General features: G+C 35.6%; 1 protein-coding gene across 1 annotated transcript in view; it reads left to right on the top strand.

Annotated features, from left to right (window-relative positions):
- The window catches only part of LOC144432657 (peptidyl-prolyl cis-trans isomerase-like 4), a 57,747-nt gene extending 45,663 nt beyond the window's left edge, over positions 1-12,084 (top strand). The window contains exons 11-13 of the mRNA XM_078120923.1: positions 8,418-8,493; positions 9,732-9,837; positions 11,719-12,084. Coding sequence (XP_077977049.1) covers positions 8,418-8,493; positions 9,732-9,837; positions 11,719-12,084 — 548 coding nt within the window. The remainder of the gene's footprint in view (positions 1-8,417; positions 8,494-9,731; positions 9,838-11,718) is intronic.
- The last annotated feature ends 8,349 nt before the right edge of the window (positions 12,085-20,433 follow it).

The raw sequence follows: 20,433 nt of genomic DNA, 5'->3' as shown, positions 1-20,433 counted from the left end.
ACATGTAATGATTAACAGTCAGTATGTACAGTACATGTAATGATTAACAGTCAATCTGTACAGTACATGTAATGATTAACAGTCAATCTGTACAGTACATGTAATGATTAACAGTCAGTCTGTATGGTACATGTAATGATTAACAGTCAATCTGTACAGTACATGTAATGATTGACAGTCAGTATGTAAAGTACATGTAATGATTAACAGTCAGTATGTACAGTACATGTAATGATTAACAGTCAATCTGTACAGTACATGTAATGATTAACAGTCAATCTGTACAGTACATGTAATGAGTGACAGTCAGTTTGTACAGTACATGTAATGATTAACAGTCAGTCTGTATAGTACATGTAATGATTGACAGTCAGTATGTACTGTACATGTAATGATTGACAGTCAATCTGTACTGTACATGTAATGATTGACAGTCAGTGTGTACAGTACATGTAATGATTAACAGTCAGTCTGTATGGTACATGTAATGATTAACAGTCAATCTGTACAGTACATGTAATGATTGACAGTCAGTATGTAAAGTACATGTAATGATTAACAGTCAGTCTGTATAGTACATGTAATGATTAACAGTCAATCTGTACAGTACATGTAATGATTGACAGTCAGTATGTAAAGTACATGTAATGATTAACAGTCAGTATGTACAGTACATGTAATGATTAAAGGTGATTCAAAATGCTCACATTCACTATCGCTAATTTGCTAGACGACATGTTTGTGAAATGCATTCTGGTTTTAAAACTTTTCAAAAGCGTCTGCAAACACCTTAAAATGACCTTTTTTTAGTCACTTTCCTTCGGATTTACTTCGAGAGTTTTCGGGTATTTCCGGTCCCACCTAGACCACGGGATTTTATGACGTCATAAGGAGACATGGTTAGCACTTAGCCTATGACGAGCGTAGTCAACAGGTGAATAAAACTCAACAGCATTGTGAAAAAAATACATTGCCGGTGGTTGTAATAGACATCAGTAAACAAAAACTACACTCTACATGTCTTATTAACCAACATTTACCGATATTTACTCAAACTTTCTAACTAATTGGCAGTGTCTGTGGGTATAAATGCTAAAATATGATCTCCCCATATTATGGCAAAATAAATCAAAACGGCTAGACTAGATATATATAAACTCTTGTAATGTCGCGTGTTTCACATTCATTGACTTTTATTTATCTGATTTTTTATTATTTGCCGACAAGAAGCATTACGATACCGTCGTGACGTTTGACGGCATCCCGGGCCAAGGACGGCATATTTTAGCCCAATTGTACTCGCGTCGCCATTTGAACAGTGCATTTAACAACAAAGTAAACATATTTCATCTCGAATAAATATACTAGCTATTAGAATACCAATGGGAAACTTCAAGAAGGCGTATCGGGACATGTGCCACAATATATTTGTTGGTCCCATAATACACTAATTGATTCGATTTGCTCCGAGCATATGGAAGTACGCTCCGAGTCATTGCATCATGTAAATGGAACTGTGACCGACCTAATTTTGTTGTCCATATATAAAATGAGACTGACCTGTAAATTTTTCACAGTTTTCGTTGTGGTCTTGTATTGTCACATGTTTGGCTTGTGAACACAAGTTTACATATATTATTGTCTAGGGCGTAATACTCTAGTCCGAGTCTGAAACCCATTCGCATTCGGATCGGACAGAACAGAAGTAGGTCTCATCGACTTGTTGGGGACTCGAATTATTGCTTGTTTTTATCACGGTATACAGGTGATTATTATATATCGGTAGAGGGGTAGTGTTGTCAAGTTTTGTGCAGTCACCGCGGCTGCGGCAGTAAGCTCATACTAGGATAGTTCCGCCGATCAAAGCTGAAGCAGTGTATGTACAATGTACATACGTATGGAATCGGGAGAGCACAGCGCACATTCGTGTCAGGTTAAATTTATCCACGTGTTGATGTAATCCATATTTATCAATCAGATATATTGTAAAATTCTTCAAGTTGTACAGAAATAACGTCTCTAACTTCAACACAAACCCTGAGAAACGGGACCGGACGTGGCTAGCCAAGTATCTAGTTGCAGGCTTTCTTTCATAACCATGTGCTGGGGTCACGACCTTGATTGCCGACGTCAATATTGTCCAATCATATTTGATATCATGAACACATCGCGATATTTGATTTGTTGGTTTCCTAAACTGTACACTTCGAATACCATGATTCGTTACAGAATTCTTCTAATGAATATTAAATAGGCTTGTTGCATTAAGTTAAGTGATATCGCAACAAGGGAAACCATACAAGTTTTCTTCCAGACGAGTTGCTAAAGTCATGTTAATGACAACACTAAACTCACGAAATTTCCTCAATTCTTTACAATTTTATTGCTGATGATATGGCAATCTAATAGCTAGTATATTTATTCAAGATAAATATGTTTACTTTGTTGCTAAATGCACCGTTCAAAAGGCCACATCAGTGAGTATAGTCGAGTATAGTGAGCTATAATATGCTGTCCACGCCATGCCTGTCGAAGATATTGTAATGCTTCTCCTCGGCAAATAATAAAAAAAATCAGATAAATAAATTGAAACACGCGAGCGACATTACAAGTGTTTATGTATATCTACACTGTAGTCTAGCCGTTTTGATTTATTTTGCCATAATATGGGGAGATAATATTTTAGCATTTATGCAGAAAGTGTGAGTAAATATCGGTAAATGTTGGTTAATAAGACATGTAGAGTGTAGTTTTTGTTTACTGATGTCTGTTACAACCACTAGCAATGTATTTTTTCACAATGCTGTTGAGTTTTGTTCACCTAGTGACTACGCTCGTCATAGGCTACGTGCTATCCATGTCTCCTTATGACGTCATAAAATCCCGTGGTCTAGGTGGGACCGGAAATACCCGAAAACTCTCGAAGTAAATCCGAAGGGAAGTGACTGAAAAAAGGTCATTTTAAGGTGTTTGCAGACGCTTTTGAAAAGTTTTAAAACCAGCATGCATTTCACAAACATGTAGTCTAGCAAATTAGCGATAGTGAATGTGAGCATTTTGAATCACCTTTAACAGTCAATCTGTACATTACATGTAATGATTAACAGTCAATCTGTACAGTACATGTAATGAGTGACAGTCAGTTTGTACAGTACATGTAATGATTAACAGTCAGTCTGTATAGTACATGTAATGATTGACAGTCAGTATGTACTGTACATGTAATGATTGACAGTCAATCTGTACTGTACATGTAATGATTAACAGTCAGTCTGTACAGTACATGTAATGATTGACAGTCAGTCTGTACAGTACATGTAATGAGTGACAGTCAGTGTGTACAGTACATGTAATGATTAACAGTCAGTCTGTATAGTACATGTAATGATTGACAGTCAATCTGTACTGTACATGTAATGATTAACAGTCAGTCTGTATAGTACATGTAATGATTGACAGTCAGTATGTACTGTACATGTAATGATTGACAGTCAATCTGTACAGTACATGTAATGATTAACAGTCAATCTGTACAGTACATGTAATGATTAACAGTCAGTATGTACAGTACATGTAATGATTAACAGTCAATCTGTACAGTACATGTAATGATTAACAGTCAGTCTGTACAGTACATGTAATGATTAACAGTCAGTATGTACAGTACATGTAATGATTAACAGTCAGTATGTACAGTACATGTAATGATTAACAGTCAGTCTGTACAGTACATGTAATGATTAACAGTCAATCTGTACTGTACATGTAATGATTAACAGTCAGTCTGTACAGTACATGTAATGATTAACAGTCAGTCTGTACAGTACATGTAATGATTAACAGTCAGTCTGTATAGTACATGCAATGATTGACAGTCAGTATGTACTGTACATGTAATGATTGACAGTCAATCTGTACTGTACATGTAATGATTAACAGTCAGTCTGTACAGTACATGTAATGATTGACCGTCAGTCTGTACAGTACATGTAATGAGTGACAGTCAGTGTGTACAGTACATGTAATGATTAACAGTCAGTCTGTATAGTACATGTAATGATTGACAGTCAGTCTGTATAGTACATGTAATGATTGACAGTCAATCTGTACTGTACATGTAATGATTAACAGTCAGTCTGTACAGTACATGTAATGATTGACAGTCAGTCTGTACAGTACATGTAATGAGTGACAGTCAGTGTGTACAGTACATGTAATGATTAACAGTCAGTCTGTACAGTACATGTAATGATTAACAGTCAGTATGTACAGTACATGTAATGATTGACAGTCAATCTGTACAGTACATGTAATGATTAACAGTCAATATGTACAGTACATGTAATGATTGACAGTCAATCTGTACTGTACATGTAATGATTGACAGTCAATCTGTACAGTACATGTAATGATTAACAGTCAGTCTGTACAGTACATGTAATGAGTGACAGTCAGTGTGTACAGTACATGTAATGATTAACAGTCAGTCTGTATAGTACATGTAATGATTAACAGTCAGTCTTTACTGTACATGTAATGATTAACAGTCAACCTGTACGGTACATGTAATGATTGACAGTCAGTCTGTATAGTACATGTAATGATTAACAGTCAGTCTGTATGGTACATGTAATGATTAACAGTCAGTCTGTACTTTACATGTAATGATTAACAGTCAGTCTGTATAGTACATGTAATGATTAACAGTCAATCTGTACAGTACATGTAATGATTAACAGTCAGTATGTACAGTACATGTAATGATTGACAGTCAGTATGTACAGTACATGTAATGATTAACAGTCAGTATGTACAGTACATGTAATGATTAACAGTCAGTCTGTATAGTACATGTAATGATTGACAGTCAGTCTGTATAGTACATGTAATGATTAACAGTCAGTCTGTACAGTACATGTAATGATTGACAGTCAATCTGTACAGTACATGTAATGATTGACAGTCAGTCTGTATAGTACGTGTAATGATTAACAGTCAGTGTGTACAGTACATGTAATGATTAACAGTCAGTATGTACAGTACATGTAATGATTAACAGTCAGTATGTACAGTACATGTAATGATTAACAGTCAATCTGTACAGTACATGTAATGATTAACAGTCAATCTGTATGGTACATGTAATGATTAACAGTCAGTCTGTATAGTACATGTAATGATTAACAGTCAGTCTGTACAGTACATGTAATGATTGACAGTCAATCTGTACAGTACATGTAATGATTGACAGTCAGTCTGTACAGTACATGTAATGATTAACAGTCAGTCTGTATGGTACAGGTAATGATTAACAGTCAGTCTGTACAGTACATGTAATGATTAACAGTCAATCTGTACAGTACATGTAATGATTGACAGACAGTATGTAAAGTACATGTAATGATTAACAGTCAGTCTGTATAGTACATGTAATGATTAACAGTCAGTATGTAAAGTACATGTAATGATTAACAGTCAATCTGTACAGTACATGTAATGATTAACAGTCAATCTGTACAGTACATGTAATGATTAACAGTCAGTCTGTATGGTACATGTAATGATTAACAGTCAATCTGTACAGTACATGTAATGATTGACAGTCAGTATGTAAAGTACATGTAATGATTAACAGTCAGTATGTACAGTACATGTAATGATTAACAGTCAGTATGTACAGTACATGTAATGATTAACAGTCAGTATGTACTGTACATGTAATGATTGACAGTCAGTCTGTACGGTACATGTAATGATTAACAGTCAACCTGTACTGTACATGTAATGATTAACAGTCAGTCTGTACAGTACATGTAATGATTAACAGTCAACCTGTACTGTACATGTAATGATTAACAGTCAACCTGTACTGTACATGTAATGATTAACAGTCAGTCTGTACAGTACATGTAATGATTGACAGTCAATCTGTACTGTACATGTAATGATTGACAGTCAGTCTGTACGGTACATGTAATGATTAACAGTCAATATGTACAGTACATGTAATGATTGACAGTCAGTCTGTACAGTACATGTAATGATTAACAGTCAGTATGTACAGTACATGTAATGATTGACAGTCAGTCTGTATAGTACATGTAATGATTGACAGTCAGTCTGTACAGTACATGTAATGATTAACAGTCAGTATGTACAGTACATGTAATGATTGACAGTCAATCTGTACAGTACATGTAATGATTAACAGTCAGTATGTACAGTACAGGTAATGATTAACAGTCAGTCTGTATAGTACATGTAATGATTAACAGTCAGTCTGTATAGTACATGTAATGATTAACAGTCAACCTGTACAGTACATGTAATGATTGACAGTCAGTCTGTACTGTACATGTAATGATTAACAGTCAGTCTGTATAGTACATGTAATGATTAACAGTCAATCTGTACAGTACATGTAATGATTAACAGTCAATCTGTACAGTACAGGTAATGATTAACAGTCAGTCTGTACAGTACATGTAATGATTAACAGTCAGTCTGTACTGTACATGTAATGATTGACAGTCAGTCTGTATAGTACATGTAATGATTAACAGTCAGTATGTACAGTACATGTAATGATTGACAGTCAGTCTGTACAGTACATGTAATGATTGACAGTCAATCTGTATAGTACATGTAATGATTAACAGTCAATCTGTACAGTACATGTAATGATTAACAGTCAGTCTGTACAGTACATGTAATGATTAACAGTCAATCTGTATAGTACATGTAATGATTAACAGTCAATCTGTATAGTACATATAATGATTAACAGTCAATCTGTACAGTACATGTAATGATTAACAGTCAATCTGTATAGTACATGTAATGATTAACAGTCAGTCTGTACAGTACATGTAATGATTAACAGTCAATCTGTATAGTACATGTAATGATTAACAGTCAATCTGTACAGTACATGTAATGATTAACAGTCAGTCTGTACAGTACATGTAATGATTAACAGTCAATCTGTATAGTACATGTAATGATTGACAGTCAGTATGTACTGTACATGTAATGATTAACAGTCAATCTGTACAGTACATGTAATGATTAACAGTCAGTCTGTACAGTACATGTAATGATTAACAGTCAGTCTGTACAGTACATGTAATGATTGACAGTCAGTCTGTACAGTACATGTAATGATTAACAGTCAGTCTGTACTGTACATGTAATGATTGACAGTCAGTGTGTACAGTACATGTAATGAGTGACAGTCAGTGTGTACAGTACATGTAATGATTAACAGTCAGTATGTACAGTACATGTAATGATTGACAGTCAATCTGTACTGTACATGTAATGGTTAACAGTCAGTCTGTACAGTACATGTAATGATTAACAGTCAGTCTGTACTGTACATGTAATGATTGACAGTCAGTCTGTATAGTACATGTAATGATTGACAGTCAATCTGTACAGTACATGTAATGATTAACAGTCAGTCTGTACAGTACATGTAATGATTAACAGTCAGTCTGTACTGTACATGTAATGATTAACAGTCAGTCTGTACAGTACATGTAATGATTAACAGTCAGTCTGTATAGTACATGTAATGATTGACAGTCAGTCTGTACTGTACATGTAATGATTGACAGTCAGTCTGTATAGTACATGTAATGATTAACAGTCAGTCTGTACAGTACATGTAATGATTAACAGTCAGTCTGTACTGTACATGTAATGATTAACAGTCAGTATGTACAGTACATGTAATGATTAACAGTCAGTCTGTACTGTACATGTAATGATTGACAGTCAGTCTGTATAGTACATGTAATGATTAACAGTCAGTCTGTATAGTACATGTAATGATTGACAGTCAGTCTGTATAGTACATGTAATGATTAACAGTCAGTCTGTACTGTACATGTAATGATTAACAGTCAGTCTGTACAGTACATGTAATGATTAACAGTCAGTATGTACAGTACATGTAATGATTGACAGTCAGTCTGTACTGTACATGTAATGGTTAACAGTCAGTATGTACAGTACATGTAATGATTAACAGTCAGTATGTAAAGTACATGTAATGATTGACAGTCAGTCTGTACAGTACATGTAATGATTAACAGTCAGTGTGTACAGTACATGTAATGATTAACAGTCTGTCTTTACTGTACATGTAATGATTAACAGTCAATCTGTACTGTACATGTAATGATTAACAGTCAGTATGTACAGTACATGTAATGATTAACAGTCAGTCTGTACAGTACATGTAATGATTAACAGTCAGTCTGTACAGTACATGTAATATTTTGTGTTAGCTTGGTAATCATATTTTGTGTTAGCTTGGTAATCATATTTTGTGTTAGCTTGGTAATCATATTTTGTGTTAGCTTGGTAATCATATTTTGTGTTAGCTTGGTAATCATATTTCTTCCTTGTAGGCACCAGTAAGGCTGAGATGGAGAAGCAAAATAAAGGTCAACGCTATGTAGTCAAGAATAAGTCAACTAAACAAGAGTATCCTTTTAGACTGAAATCACACCAAAACATCAATGTTGTTACTACAAAGGCATTATATATAATGATATCCATACTAGGTGTTTGCCTCTTTTCATGAGGATGAAATGATATTATCCCAAACAAGACCTCTGTCCAATCAGATCCTTATTTAGATCCTCAACTCAGTTGACTGGGGTACAATGGTGGTACGGTTGTTCAAATCTTGCCCAAGGATTTTAGCCATTCAGTAACAAATGCTGCAGTGGGTATGAAGTGGCAACTTGCAGATTTAACCAACCACTCTAACCATGCATTCAACCATCTTGACTCCACAACCAGCAATCTATAGATTCCAAGCCAGTCACTCTAACCATTCAACCATCAAGTCTTCACAACCAGCAATGTACTGATTACAAGCCAACCACTCTAACCATTCAACCATCATGACTCTACAACCAGCAATGTACAGATTACAAGCCATCCACTCTTAACCATTCTACCATCTTGTTTGCTTGTGCATGAATGTATATGTGTGTGTGTGTGTGTGTGTGTGTGTGTGTGTGTGTGTGTGTGTGTGTGTGTGTGTGTTTGCATGTCAGAATACATATTAATTGTCCTATGTGAATATTATATTGTGAAAATATTGATTTTGGCACATGAAATATTTGGCACTATGGCATTTTAGGATATGTCAGGTAGCTGTATTTACATGTAGGGCAAGGGGAAACTAGACAATACATGTACTAAATTTGACATGTAGTACAAGAGAAAGTTATGTAATTTTGAAACCTTTCATCAATTTTGAAAGTATCAATCATTATTAAACTAAATTGTTTCATTGTTATATGCTGTCATTGTAGTTGTAAGTTTGCTGTTATTGTGTTGATGTTTTGTATCAGAGTTCATGATACCATGGCTAGCCATGTTAGTCCATGGGCCGATTTCTAAAAAATCATCAATTTTCGTAAAATGACATAAACTTTCCATTCTTTTTTTTAAATAATATGATTTGATACACATAAGGGGTGTTTTTTTATTCAGTTGAATGAGTTGAACAAGAAAAAATAGGTTAACATTGAATATTTGAGTGTTAGTATTTCAATGATTTTCCCCCATACAACAGCAAAATACTGTTGCATCAATCCAGCTTAGAAATAAATACATTGACAGCAATCAGTGTTTCATTCACAACAAAATCAGTATTAAGTTGGACTTCTCAATTTCATTTCTTTCCTTTAACTTCAATGTTACCATAGTAACTATGATTTAGTCTTTGAAGAGGAAGATGAACCAAGTCACAAACCCAAGAAAAAGAAACGGAAAAGAAATGATAGTGAAGAGAGAGATCCTGAAAGATCCAAGGTAGGTCAACTTACAGTCATCATTGTTAATTTATAATGTGCCTTTCCTCCTGACAGCTCAAGGCGCTCACAATTATTACCCCTGGCATGGATCAATCACAGCACAACATCCCTTGATACTTCCTCAACTCCCTGGGGAACATACAATCCATTGCAGCCTTTATAAGCACATAGGATTAAAGCATTCATGTTGCAACCTCTATCCTACCAAGTTCCCAATTATACAGCTGGGTTGACTAATGCACAGTCATGGTTCAAACATTACATGTTTATTGTATACCTGACAATACATGTTTATCACATACCTGACAATTCATGTTTATCACATACCTGACATTACATGTTTATCACATACCTGACATTACATGTTTATCATTTACCTGACATTACATGTTTATCACATACCTGACATTACATGTTTATCATTTACCTGACATTACATGTTTATCACATACCTGACATTACATGTTTATCATTTACCTGACATTACATGTTTATCACATACCTGACAATTCATGTTTATCATTTACCTGACATTACATGTTTATCACATACCTGACATTACATGTTTATCACATACCTGACGTTACATGTTTATCACATACCTGACGTTACATGTTTATCACATACCTGACATTACATGTTTATCACATACCTGACGTTACATGTTTATCACATACCTGACGTTACATGTTTATCACATACCTGACATTACATGTTTATCACATACCTGACAATACATGTTTATCACATACCTGACATTACATGTTTATCACATACCTGACAATTCATGTTTATCATTTACCTGACAATACATGTTTATCATTTACCTGACATTACATGTTTATCACATACCTGACGTTACATGTTTATCACATACCTGACGTTACATGTTTATCACATACCTGACGTTACATGTTTATCACATACCTGACATTACATGTTTATCACATACCTGACATTACATGTTTATCACATACCTGACATTACATGTTTATCACATACCTGACGTTACATGTTTATCACATACCTGACATTACATGTTTATCACATACCTGACAATACATGTTTATCACATACCTGACATTACATGTTTATCACATACCTGACATTACATGTTTATCACATACCTGACATTACATGTTTATCACATACCTGACGTTACATGTTTATCACATACCTGACATTACATGTTTATCACATACCTGACATTACATGTTTATCACATACCTGACATTACATGTTTATCACATACCTGACATTACATGTTTATCACATACCTGACAATACATGTTTATCATTTACCTGACGTTACATGTTTATCACATACCTGACAATACATGTTTATCACATACCTGACATTACATGTTTATCACATACCTGACATTACATGTTTATCACATACCTGACATTACATGTTTATCACATACCTGACAATACATGTTTATCACATACCTGACAATACATGTTTATCACATACCTGACGTTACATGTTTATCACATACCTGACGTTACATGTTTATCACATACCTGACGTTACATGTTTATCACATACCTGACATTACATGTTTATCACATACCTGATGTTACATGTTTATCGCATACCTGACATTACATGTTTATCGCATACCTGACAATACATGTTTATCACATACCTGACATTACATGTTTATCACATACCTGACAATACATGTTTATCACATACCGGACATTACATGTTTATCACATACCTGACAATTCATGTTTATCATTTACCTGACAATACATGTTTATCACATACCTGACATAACATGTTTATCACATACCTGACATTACATGTTTATCACATACCTGATGTTACATGTTTATCACATACCTGATATTACAGTGTCTTCTCCTGTAGGAAAAACACATGTCCAGAAAACACAGAGATGACTCAAGTGATGACGACTTTCATGCAGCAAAAGAAAGAAGAAGAGAAAGAGAATCAGAAAGAGACAGAGATAGAGACAGAGACAGAGATAGAGACAGAGATAGAGATAGAGACAGAGACAGAGACAGAGACAGAGATAGAGATAGAGATAGAGACAGGGGTAGGGGTAGGGATAGAGACAGGGGTAGGGATAGAGACAAAGATAGAGGGAGAGACAAAGATAGGGACAGAGAGAGATACAGTGATCGTGACAGGAACAGGGATGGAAATAGGGAAAAGCATAGAGACAGAGACAGAAGGAAAGATTCCGACATAGACCAATATAGACATAGGTAACATTCCATCATTCATCTACATTGCTTATGAGCAACTTAAACATTGTGTTTATGGCATAGTAATAAACTAAATGTTCTCTACAGTTTTCTTCAAATATGATATCAGAATTTATATTTGTAACCTATTTTCTGACATGTTACATACTGGAATTACTACTTGTTATTGTGAACTGATGGTAATCAGATAGCCTGTAATACTGTCTGTATACATCCACTGTGGTGATATCACAAAGTGGTATTGTAGTGTCTGTATACATCCACTGTGATGATATCACTAAGTGATATTGTAGTGTCTGTATACATCCACTGTGATGATATCACTAAGTGATATTGTAGTGTCTGTATACATCCACTGTGGTGATATCACAAAGTGATATTGTAGTGTCTGTATACATCCAACATGTAGGCTCTGTTCATCCCTCTGTCCATGTGACTGTCTGTGTGTCTGTAATATGTCATTTCTCTTGCATACAATATCTGATTTCTTTCAAACTGGCCAGAATGGCGACATACCATGTGGGATGTATGCACGTCGCTTTGTTATGTGACATCTGCAAATCTGACCAAATGGCGGCCATATTTGTGGTCAATATTTACTACTTACTATTAACTAAAAATATGTAATACATAGAGGCTTGTATCAAGTATTTACCACATGTTATCAGGTGCAAGCTTTCTTTAGGCTTGATCTTTGACCTTGACATTCAGGGTCAATTATTGCTTATCACAAACACTTTGTTGTGTTTGTTGCCATACTTTTAAATTATGTTTACAGGTACTAGAAAAGAAATGTACACATGTCGATATGTCGAAAACCACTGGACTGATTGCCATATTTGGTGGGTATATTACCTCTGGGTGTAGTTTGGAAAGTGTTCAAATCAAAATGATCTTACCACTAGTGTGTGATTTCGGTCAAAAAATGTGATTTTTGGTTAAAAAAAAAAATTAAACTCCAAAACTACTCGGCAGATCAGTCTGATATTTGGTGGGAATTTTCTTAGGGGTGTATATAAATAATTGTTCATGACATGGTGACCCCATCAGTGATATGCAAATTAGGGTTAAAGATGTGTCTTTTTGGTAAAAAATCTGTAATTCCAAAATTATTGAGGTGATTGGGTTGAAATTTGATGGAAATGGTCATCCTTAGGAGATGTTTTTATTCAATCTTTCTGTGCATTTATTGTCACTTGTTAGCTCCACTGTCAGCGAAAGCTTTAGGTATAGGTTGGTATATGTATAGAAGTATAAGTGATCATGGTTTGTCTGTCAACTTTTTTAGCTCTGCTGTCAGCGAAAGCTGAAAGCGTAGCTTTAGGTATAGGTTGTATAGAGTATAGAGTGTATAGGTGAATCATAGGTGTCCGTCAAACTTTTATATTTTCACTATTTTCTCTGAAAGTAACAGCCAGAATACTTCGATATTTGGTGTGCATGTTCCCTGGGGGGAGGCTATTCAGATTTGTTCATGCCAAGTTGATCTGTGCCATTTTCAATTTTTTATGATTTTTTTTTCCAAAAATGACATTTTTATCAACTCCTCATATACTTCAAGTCAGATTGCTTTGATATCTGGTGTGTTGATGCACAGAGGGTAGCTTACTTAGATTTGTTAATTTCAAGTCAGCACGTCTTCTCTTCTATTTTTTATGATTTTTTTTTTGTAATTTGAAAAAAAAATGAATATGTTAATGAGAATTATGACCGACGCCATATTGGAAATCAGTCCGCGAGACTTTAGGTAAAGTGCAACTTTTCAAAAGACACTATTGACGTCAAACAAGCAATGTAATATGTGCTATAGTCTTAATTCTACGCATTGTGTGCCCAAATGACAAATATTTGTTCGAAAAAGGGTTGTAAACTTCAATCAAAATTCTCCACCCCTCCTACAGAATGGTTCATTCCAGTAAATGCACCTCATGATCAAGTGAGAGGTCACTAAAATGCCCATTGCACGTAGTCCGGCGGGATAGGGTCTTTTCGATAGGTATATTAGGGAGCTCAGAATTCAAACCACCGGCTATATGAATTCACGGTCATAGTAAAATTCATTTGATTTTTAATTTGCTATTTTGACCAACTCCGGTTGTCTATTCACGATAAAATTACGATTAGTTTGGAAACGGGGTAGATTTTCTATGATTCTGTGTCATAAAAGCTTATCATGTGTTGTGTAGTTTTCGAAAAGCACACCCGGTGGGAAAGTCGCCCAACAGGCGATCTCGCGCCATTGCTGTACTACGTGGCACTTTATTCTGGCGGGGTGTCTCTTGAAAACGGGAATAGCGAAGGGTGAGCCAATCAAGTGAGACTTTTCAAATGTAGCCAATAAAATTAGTTGTACGATGATATGTGTATAATAATGGTAAGGCTGGCCTCCACACTGTAACAAGTAAAAGTTGAAATCTTTGTCGCACTCGTATTTATGTACGGATGCATAGTTTTTCCAAACAGTAATTTTTAGATCAGTTAGTATTTAAACTACGTTTCTGAGTTAATTATTTGGTAGGTTATTGACGAGCTCCCTTTGTAAAAACGCTGTACAAATTGTATGTCAGCGTTCACCCTAGCTCTGGATGTATGCGCTACGGTACGAGAAAGACGTGTCGAACATCGTAGCGCATACATCCAGAGCTACGTTCGCCCGGGCCCAGCCACGCCACGTTCAACGGAACTAAGTGAAGCTCAATCATAATGGTGGCAGTCAAAATCAAAGACGCAATTTGACCGTATTGTTATTTCAGTGAGTTTATTCAGCAAGAAAACAACGTGTTCTATGTTTTTGTACTTCCTACATGATGTGATGATCGTCTTTTTTACCAGTACAACTTACAGCCTACAACGAAACTGCTAACTTGGCTAGTAACACTGCTGACACGATTCCGTGTTCTGTGTTCATGTTTTGGGGCACATTTCTAAATACACGAAACCAGTTATTGAATGTGTAGTGGATATTGATATTCAGTTTGAAAAATTAAAATCCTGAACTTTATTTTGCGAACGGTTTTGTCATTTCTTAGTAATTATAGGGCCCACTGTATCACGTTTAACGTTTATGTCAGCCCGGAAGTACATAGACACGAAAATAGACGAAGTGACTTGTACAATGTCATGTAATTCGTAACAAATTTTTGCTGTAACTGCTGATAACCTTCAAATTTATTTATTTTTATGTTGTAAATACATTCTAATATGCACTAAGGACAACACTATAAAGACTTGCTCTATGGGAAGGTAATTTTTTGTCTTTTAAAAATGCAGTAGTTAGATCAATGTGTACCAGAAATGTTAAGCTAGAAATAAGACCACATAATATCTTATTACTCCCCCCCCCCCCAATTAAGACAAACTACTCACAGAAAGCAACAAAAAAAGAGAAGAAGCTCCAAAACATAAAAAAGAGAATAAAATTACAGTAAGGAGTTGATGATGCACAAACAACTATAAAGAAATAGACAGTTCAATTACAACACAGGGTTTGAAATAAATATGGGGTTTGGAAAAGTGAATTAGAAGTAGAGCAAAAACTAAGAGAGATGAAGAGCTTAAGTGAACAAGCGAAAGCACCAAATTTTTTGCAGGACTACTACGTTATCAATTTTACTAGTCCTGTGAGATAGTGACTTTTTTACTCCAGTGTCAAACCCTGAATTGGATGAGAATGACTCTCTTTCGGGTACTTGGGATTGTAGCGGTACGGAAACTAAGATGGCGATTAATACATTTCTTCCCTATACATATCTACTACAACTAGTACAAGTTGAATGTTGTTGACTTGGTAAATTTGTTAGAAAATTGAAATTCAAATTGCCTCAAAATTATTTTAGATCCCTAGTTTATTTCATTCATCATTAAAATTTCCCAGGGTTAAAGCTGTAAGACACTGGAATTATTTATAACCAACCTCAAAATCCTCTTTTTTTTTCTTTTTCTTGTGTGCATTTCCCAGTCATTTTTTTCAGAGATTTTGTGCAATTTTTCATAACAGTAGATTTTTGTTATAAAATGGTGACTATGGTATAAAAGTACAATACATTACCAACTTCTGTGTAAAATGTGTTTTATAGTGAGACATCATATGAAACCACTAACCACTTTATGGCATCGCTAAAACAAAACTGCATAGTGAAGAGCTGAAGAACTGAACCACTTCTACATGTCACCAAAATAAAAAATAAAATTAAAAAAAAACCAGCAGAGCTATTCTGACCAATAGGTTGCTTGTTAGTCCCCGCGGACGAAGTCCGGAACGGGGACTTATAGATTGGGTTCCGTCTGTCCGTCCGTGCGTCCGTGCGTCCGTGCGTCCGTGTGTCCGTCCGTCCGTCCGCAGCTGTTTCTTGGAGATGCCTGGACCGATTTTTTTCAAACTTGGTACAGGGGCAACATACTATAGCATACATATGCACGTCAATTTGTTTTATGATACAATCCAATATGGCCGCCTAGCAACCATTTTGTTTGCGAATTTTCCCTGTCTAAAGCCATAACTCAGACATGCTTTAACAGATCTCATTCAAAGTTGGTATTGGGACAGTGTTCTATGACATACATGTGCAAATTCATTGTTGTCATGATACGATCCAATATGGCCGCCTAGCAGCCAGTTTGTTTGTGAATTTTCATGTCCAAAGCCATAACTCAGACATGCTTGAACAGATCTCATTCAAAGTTGGTATTAGGACAGTGTTCTATGACATGTACGTGCATATCCATTTTCGTCGTGATACGATCCAATATGGCTGCCTGCCAGCCATTTTGTTTGTGAATTTTCCATGTCCAAAGCCATAACTCAGACATGCTTGAACAGATCTCATTCAAAGTTGGTATTAGGACAGTGTTCTATGACATACATGTGCATATCCATTTTCGTTGTGATACGATCCAATATGGCTGCCTGGCAGCCATTTTTCTTGCGAATTTTCATGTCCAAAGCCATAACTCGGACATGCTTGAACAGATCTCATTTAAAGTTGGTATTAGGACAGTGTTCTATGACATACATGTGCATATCCATTTTCGTCGTGATACGATCCAATGTTTTTGTTTGTGAATTTTCCATGTCCAAAGCCATAACTCAGACTCCATTTTCATCATGATATGATCCCCCATACCCAACCAATCCTTTATTGTTGGAGGCATATTCCATGTCCAACAAGCACACACAACATATCTAAGTCTGTTTGTTTTAGGTTCACAAATGTTGTTGCGTGATCAGAGTAGTGATAATTCCTTAAAACCCAATTATAGCGGGGACTATGTCATTATCAATGACTTGTTTATTTTCATCATCTTCTCCGAAAGTGAGTCAGAATACTTTGATATTTGGTGTGCATGTTCCTTGGGGGGAGGCTATTCAGATTTGCTCATGCCAAGTTGATCTGTGCCATTTTTTACTATTTTCTTTTCATCATCTCCTCAAATACTACCTGTCAGATTACTTTGATATCTGGTGTGTTGATGCGCAGAGGATAGCTTACTCAGATTTGTTAATTTCAAGTCAGCACATCTTCTTTTCTTTTCTTGATAATTTTTTTTTTGTAATTTAAAAAAAAAAAAAAATGTTAATGAGCATTGTGACTGACGCCATATTGGAAATCAGTCCACGAGACTTTAACTTTAAGTAAACTGCCACTTTTCAAAAGACACCATTGACGTCAAACAAGCGATGTAATATGTGCTATAGTCATAATTCTATGCATTGTGCGCCCAAATGACAAGTGTTTGTTCGAAACAGGGTTGTAAATTTCAAATCCAAATTCTGCACCCCTTCTACATAATGGTTCATTCCAATAGATGCTCTCAGTCGACAAAGCATGAAGTTGCCGAGCCTGAAAGTGTATGCTGTCACTGTAGAGGACGATTTTTGACAGAGTCAGTCGTCAATAAAAACGATAATACTTATTCTAAAATTACCTCATTTTGAAAGGGAAAGTACTTTGTGGTTCATTTATGGAGTTTTGGTTTTGTATGATCAATATTGGTGGCAAAATCGCCACGTCAAAATTGCCGATGTGGTAATGCACGACAAGCAAGTTCAGAGGACACACCATGTTAAATCTTCATATCTTCCCTAGCAGAGGTTGTAAATTCACCATCCTCATTCACAACTAGCTATTTCTGGAAATCAAAATTCTGCTATTTTTAATACTTTTTTATTTTTAGCACAACTGAACTGAGGTTCAGTAGTGCTATAGTAGTGCTATAGGGATCGCCCGGCGTCTGTCTGTCTGTCTGTCTGTCTGTCTGTCTGTCTGTCTGTGTGTGTGTGTGTATGTGTGTGTGTAAACAACTTAAACTCAAAAACTGCTGAACCGATTACCATGATATTTGGTGGGTCCATTACCTTGGGTGTCTAGTTGGGAAATTGTTCAAATCAAAATGATCGCATCACAGATGTGTGATTTGGGTCAAAAAATTTGATTTTTGGTCAAAATACTTAAACTCAGAAACTACTGGGCAGATTGGTGCGAAATTTGGTGGGAACATTCTTAAGGGGATGTAAAGTAAGATTTGTCCTTGACGGGATGATTCCATCAGTGATATGCAAATTAGGGCTAAAAATGTGTCTTTTTGGTTAAAAATCTATAATTCCAAAACTACTGAGCAGATTGGGCTGAAATTTAATGGGAATGTATCTAGGGATGTATGGACAAAGAAATATTAAGCATACCATGATTCCATGAGTGATATGCAAATTAGGTGTAAAAATGTTCATTTTTGGTCAAAAACTTATATCTCAAAAAGTACTTGATCACCGAGTCTGAAACTTGGTGAGATGTTTCTGCATGTTATTCTTCAAAACATTTTGACAAAATTGGCCCTAGCAACCATGACCAGGCCCTCGGCAACAACCAAATGGCAGTATATTTTGGTCAAATAACAACATCATATGGTAGGCAAATGAATAAACATTCAAAAAATGTATGCAAATACCGTAGCAACCATGACCACGCCCATAGCAACAGCCAAACGGTCGTGTATTTCACAAAGATAATAACAGGGATTAATAGACAAAATTAATAAACGTTCAAAAAATGTATGTAAATTTGCCTAGCAACAAGACCACGCCCATAGCAACAGCCAAATAATCATGTATATTGCAAAGATAACAGGAATAGAAAGACAAATGAGTAAACTTTAAAAAAATGTATGCAAATGTGCCTAGCAACAAGACCACGCCCATAGCAACAGCCAAATGATCACATATGTTGCAAAGATAACAAAGGGGATTAATAGACAATTGAATAAACATTCAAAAAAATGTATGTAAATATGCCTAGCAACAAGACCACGCCCATAGCAACTGCCAAATGATCACATATATTGTGAAGATAACAATGGAGATTAATAGACAATTGAATAAACATTCAAAAAATGTATGTAAATATGCCTAGCAACAAGACCACATCCATAGCAACAGCCAAATGATAGCATATATCGTAAAGATAGCAACATGGTTGGATAGGCAACTGGATAGTCATTCACCAAATGAACACTTATTGTTCACATGTTAGCATTTTTAAAAACTGTACAGTTGTGCTACAACACCATTGGCGGTATTTTTTCCCACTGCATTTCTATCGTATACCACAGTGATATTAATAAAATGCCATTTCGATTCTCTTAATTCATAAACTTATGATGTCGTCCGAAAAGCCACTACATGTGACAATCAGCTGGAATGAAAACAAACATCTGCACATCTGTATCTGTGCATTTATCGTCATTTTCAGACTATTAAATTTTCCTGAAAATTCACAAATTTTGGGATTTTTGTCACATTTTAATGCTGTCTGTCTCTACGTTTTTCAAAATCCATGAACGAAGAATTGTAGTTTCTGTGGATCCGAAGTGAATGATATACTGGGTGCTGAGGCACGAAGTGAATGATACACTGGGTGCTTAGGCACGTAGTGAATTCCTTGACGGTGATAGGATTTGAACGTAGTCTTTGCAGTCATATAGAATCTTTTGAAAATGTCATGTCACCATGTATGACAGCCATGGGACAGCAGGTTCGTAAATCTTCTGCAGGTATGTTCTATACAAAGCACTTATCCCCAAAAATCGGTGAATTACGTGATGTAATAAACTATGGCTTTCGAGAGAAAATAAATGTGTAACCATGACTAATGTTTGTGTAGTTTTATTAGCACAACTGAACTGAGGTTCATGACATGATGGTCCCATCAGTGATATGTAAATTAGAGCTAAAAATGAAATCTATAATTCAAAACCACTGAGCACATTGGGCTGAAATTTTATGGGAATGCATCGAGGGATGTATGGCTGAAGAAATATTAAGCATACTTTCCATGAGTGATATGCAAATTAGGTGTAA

This window comes from Glandiceps talaboti, chromosome 3 (genome assembly GCF_964340395.1).
Source record: "Glandiceps talaboti chromosome 3, keGlaTala1.1, whole genome shotgun sequence".
Classification (NCBI taxonomy): domain Eukaryota; kingdom Metazoa; phylum Hemichordata; class Enteropneusta; family Spengelidae; genus Glandiceps; species Glandiceps talaboti.
Note: the sequence above shows the minus strand (reverse complement) of the source record. Positions and strands in the feature narration are given on the sequence as shown.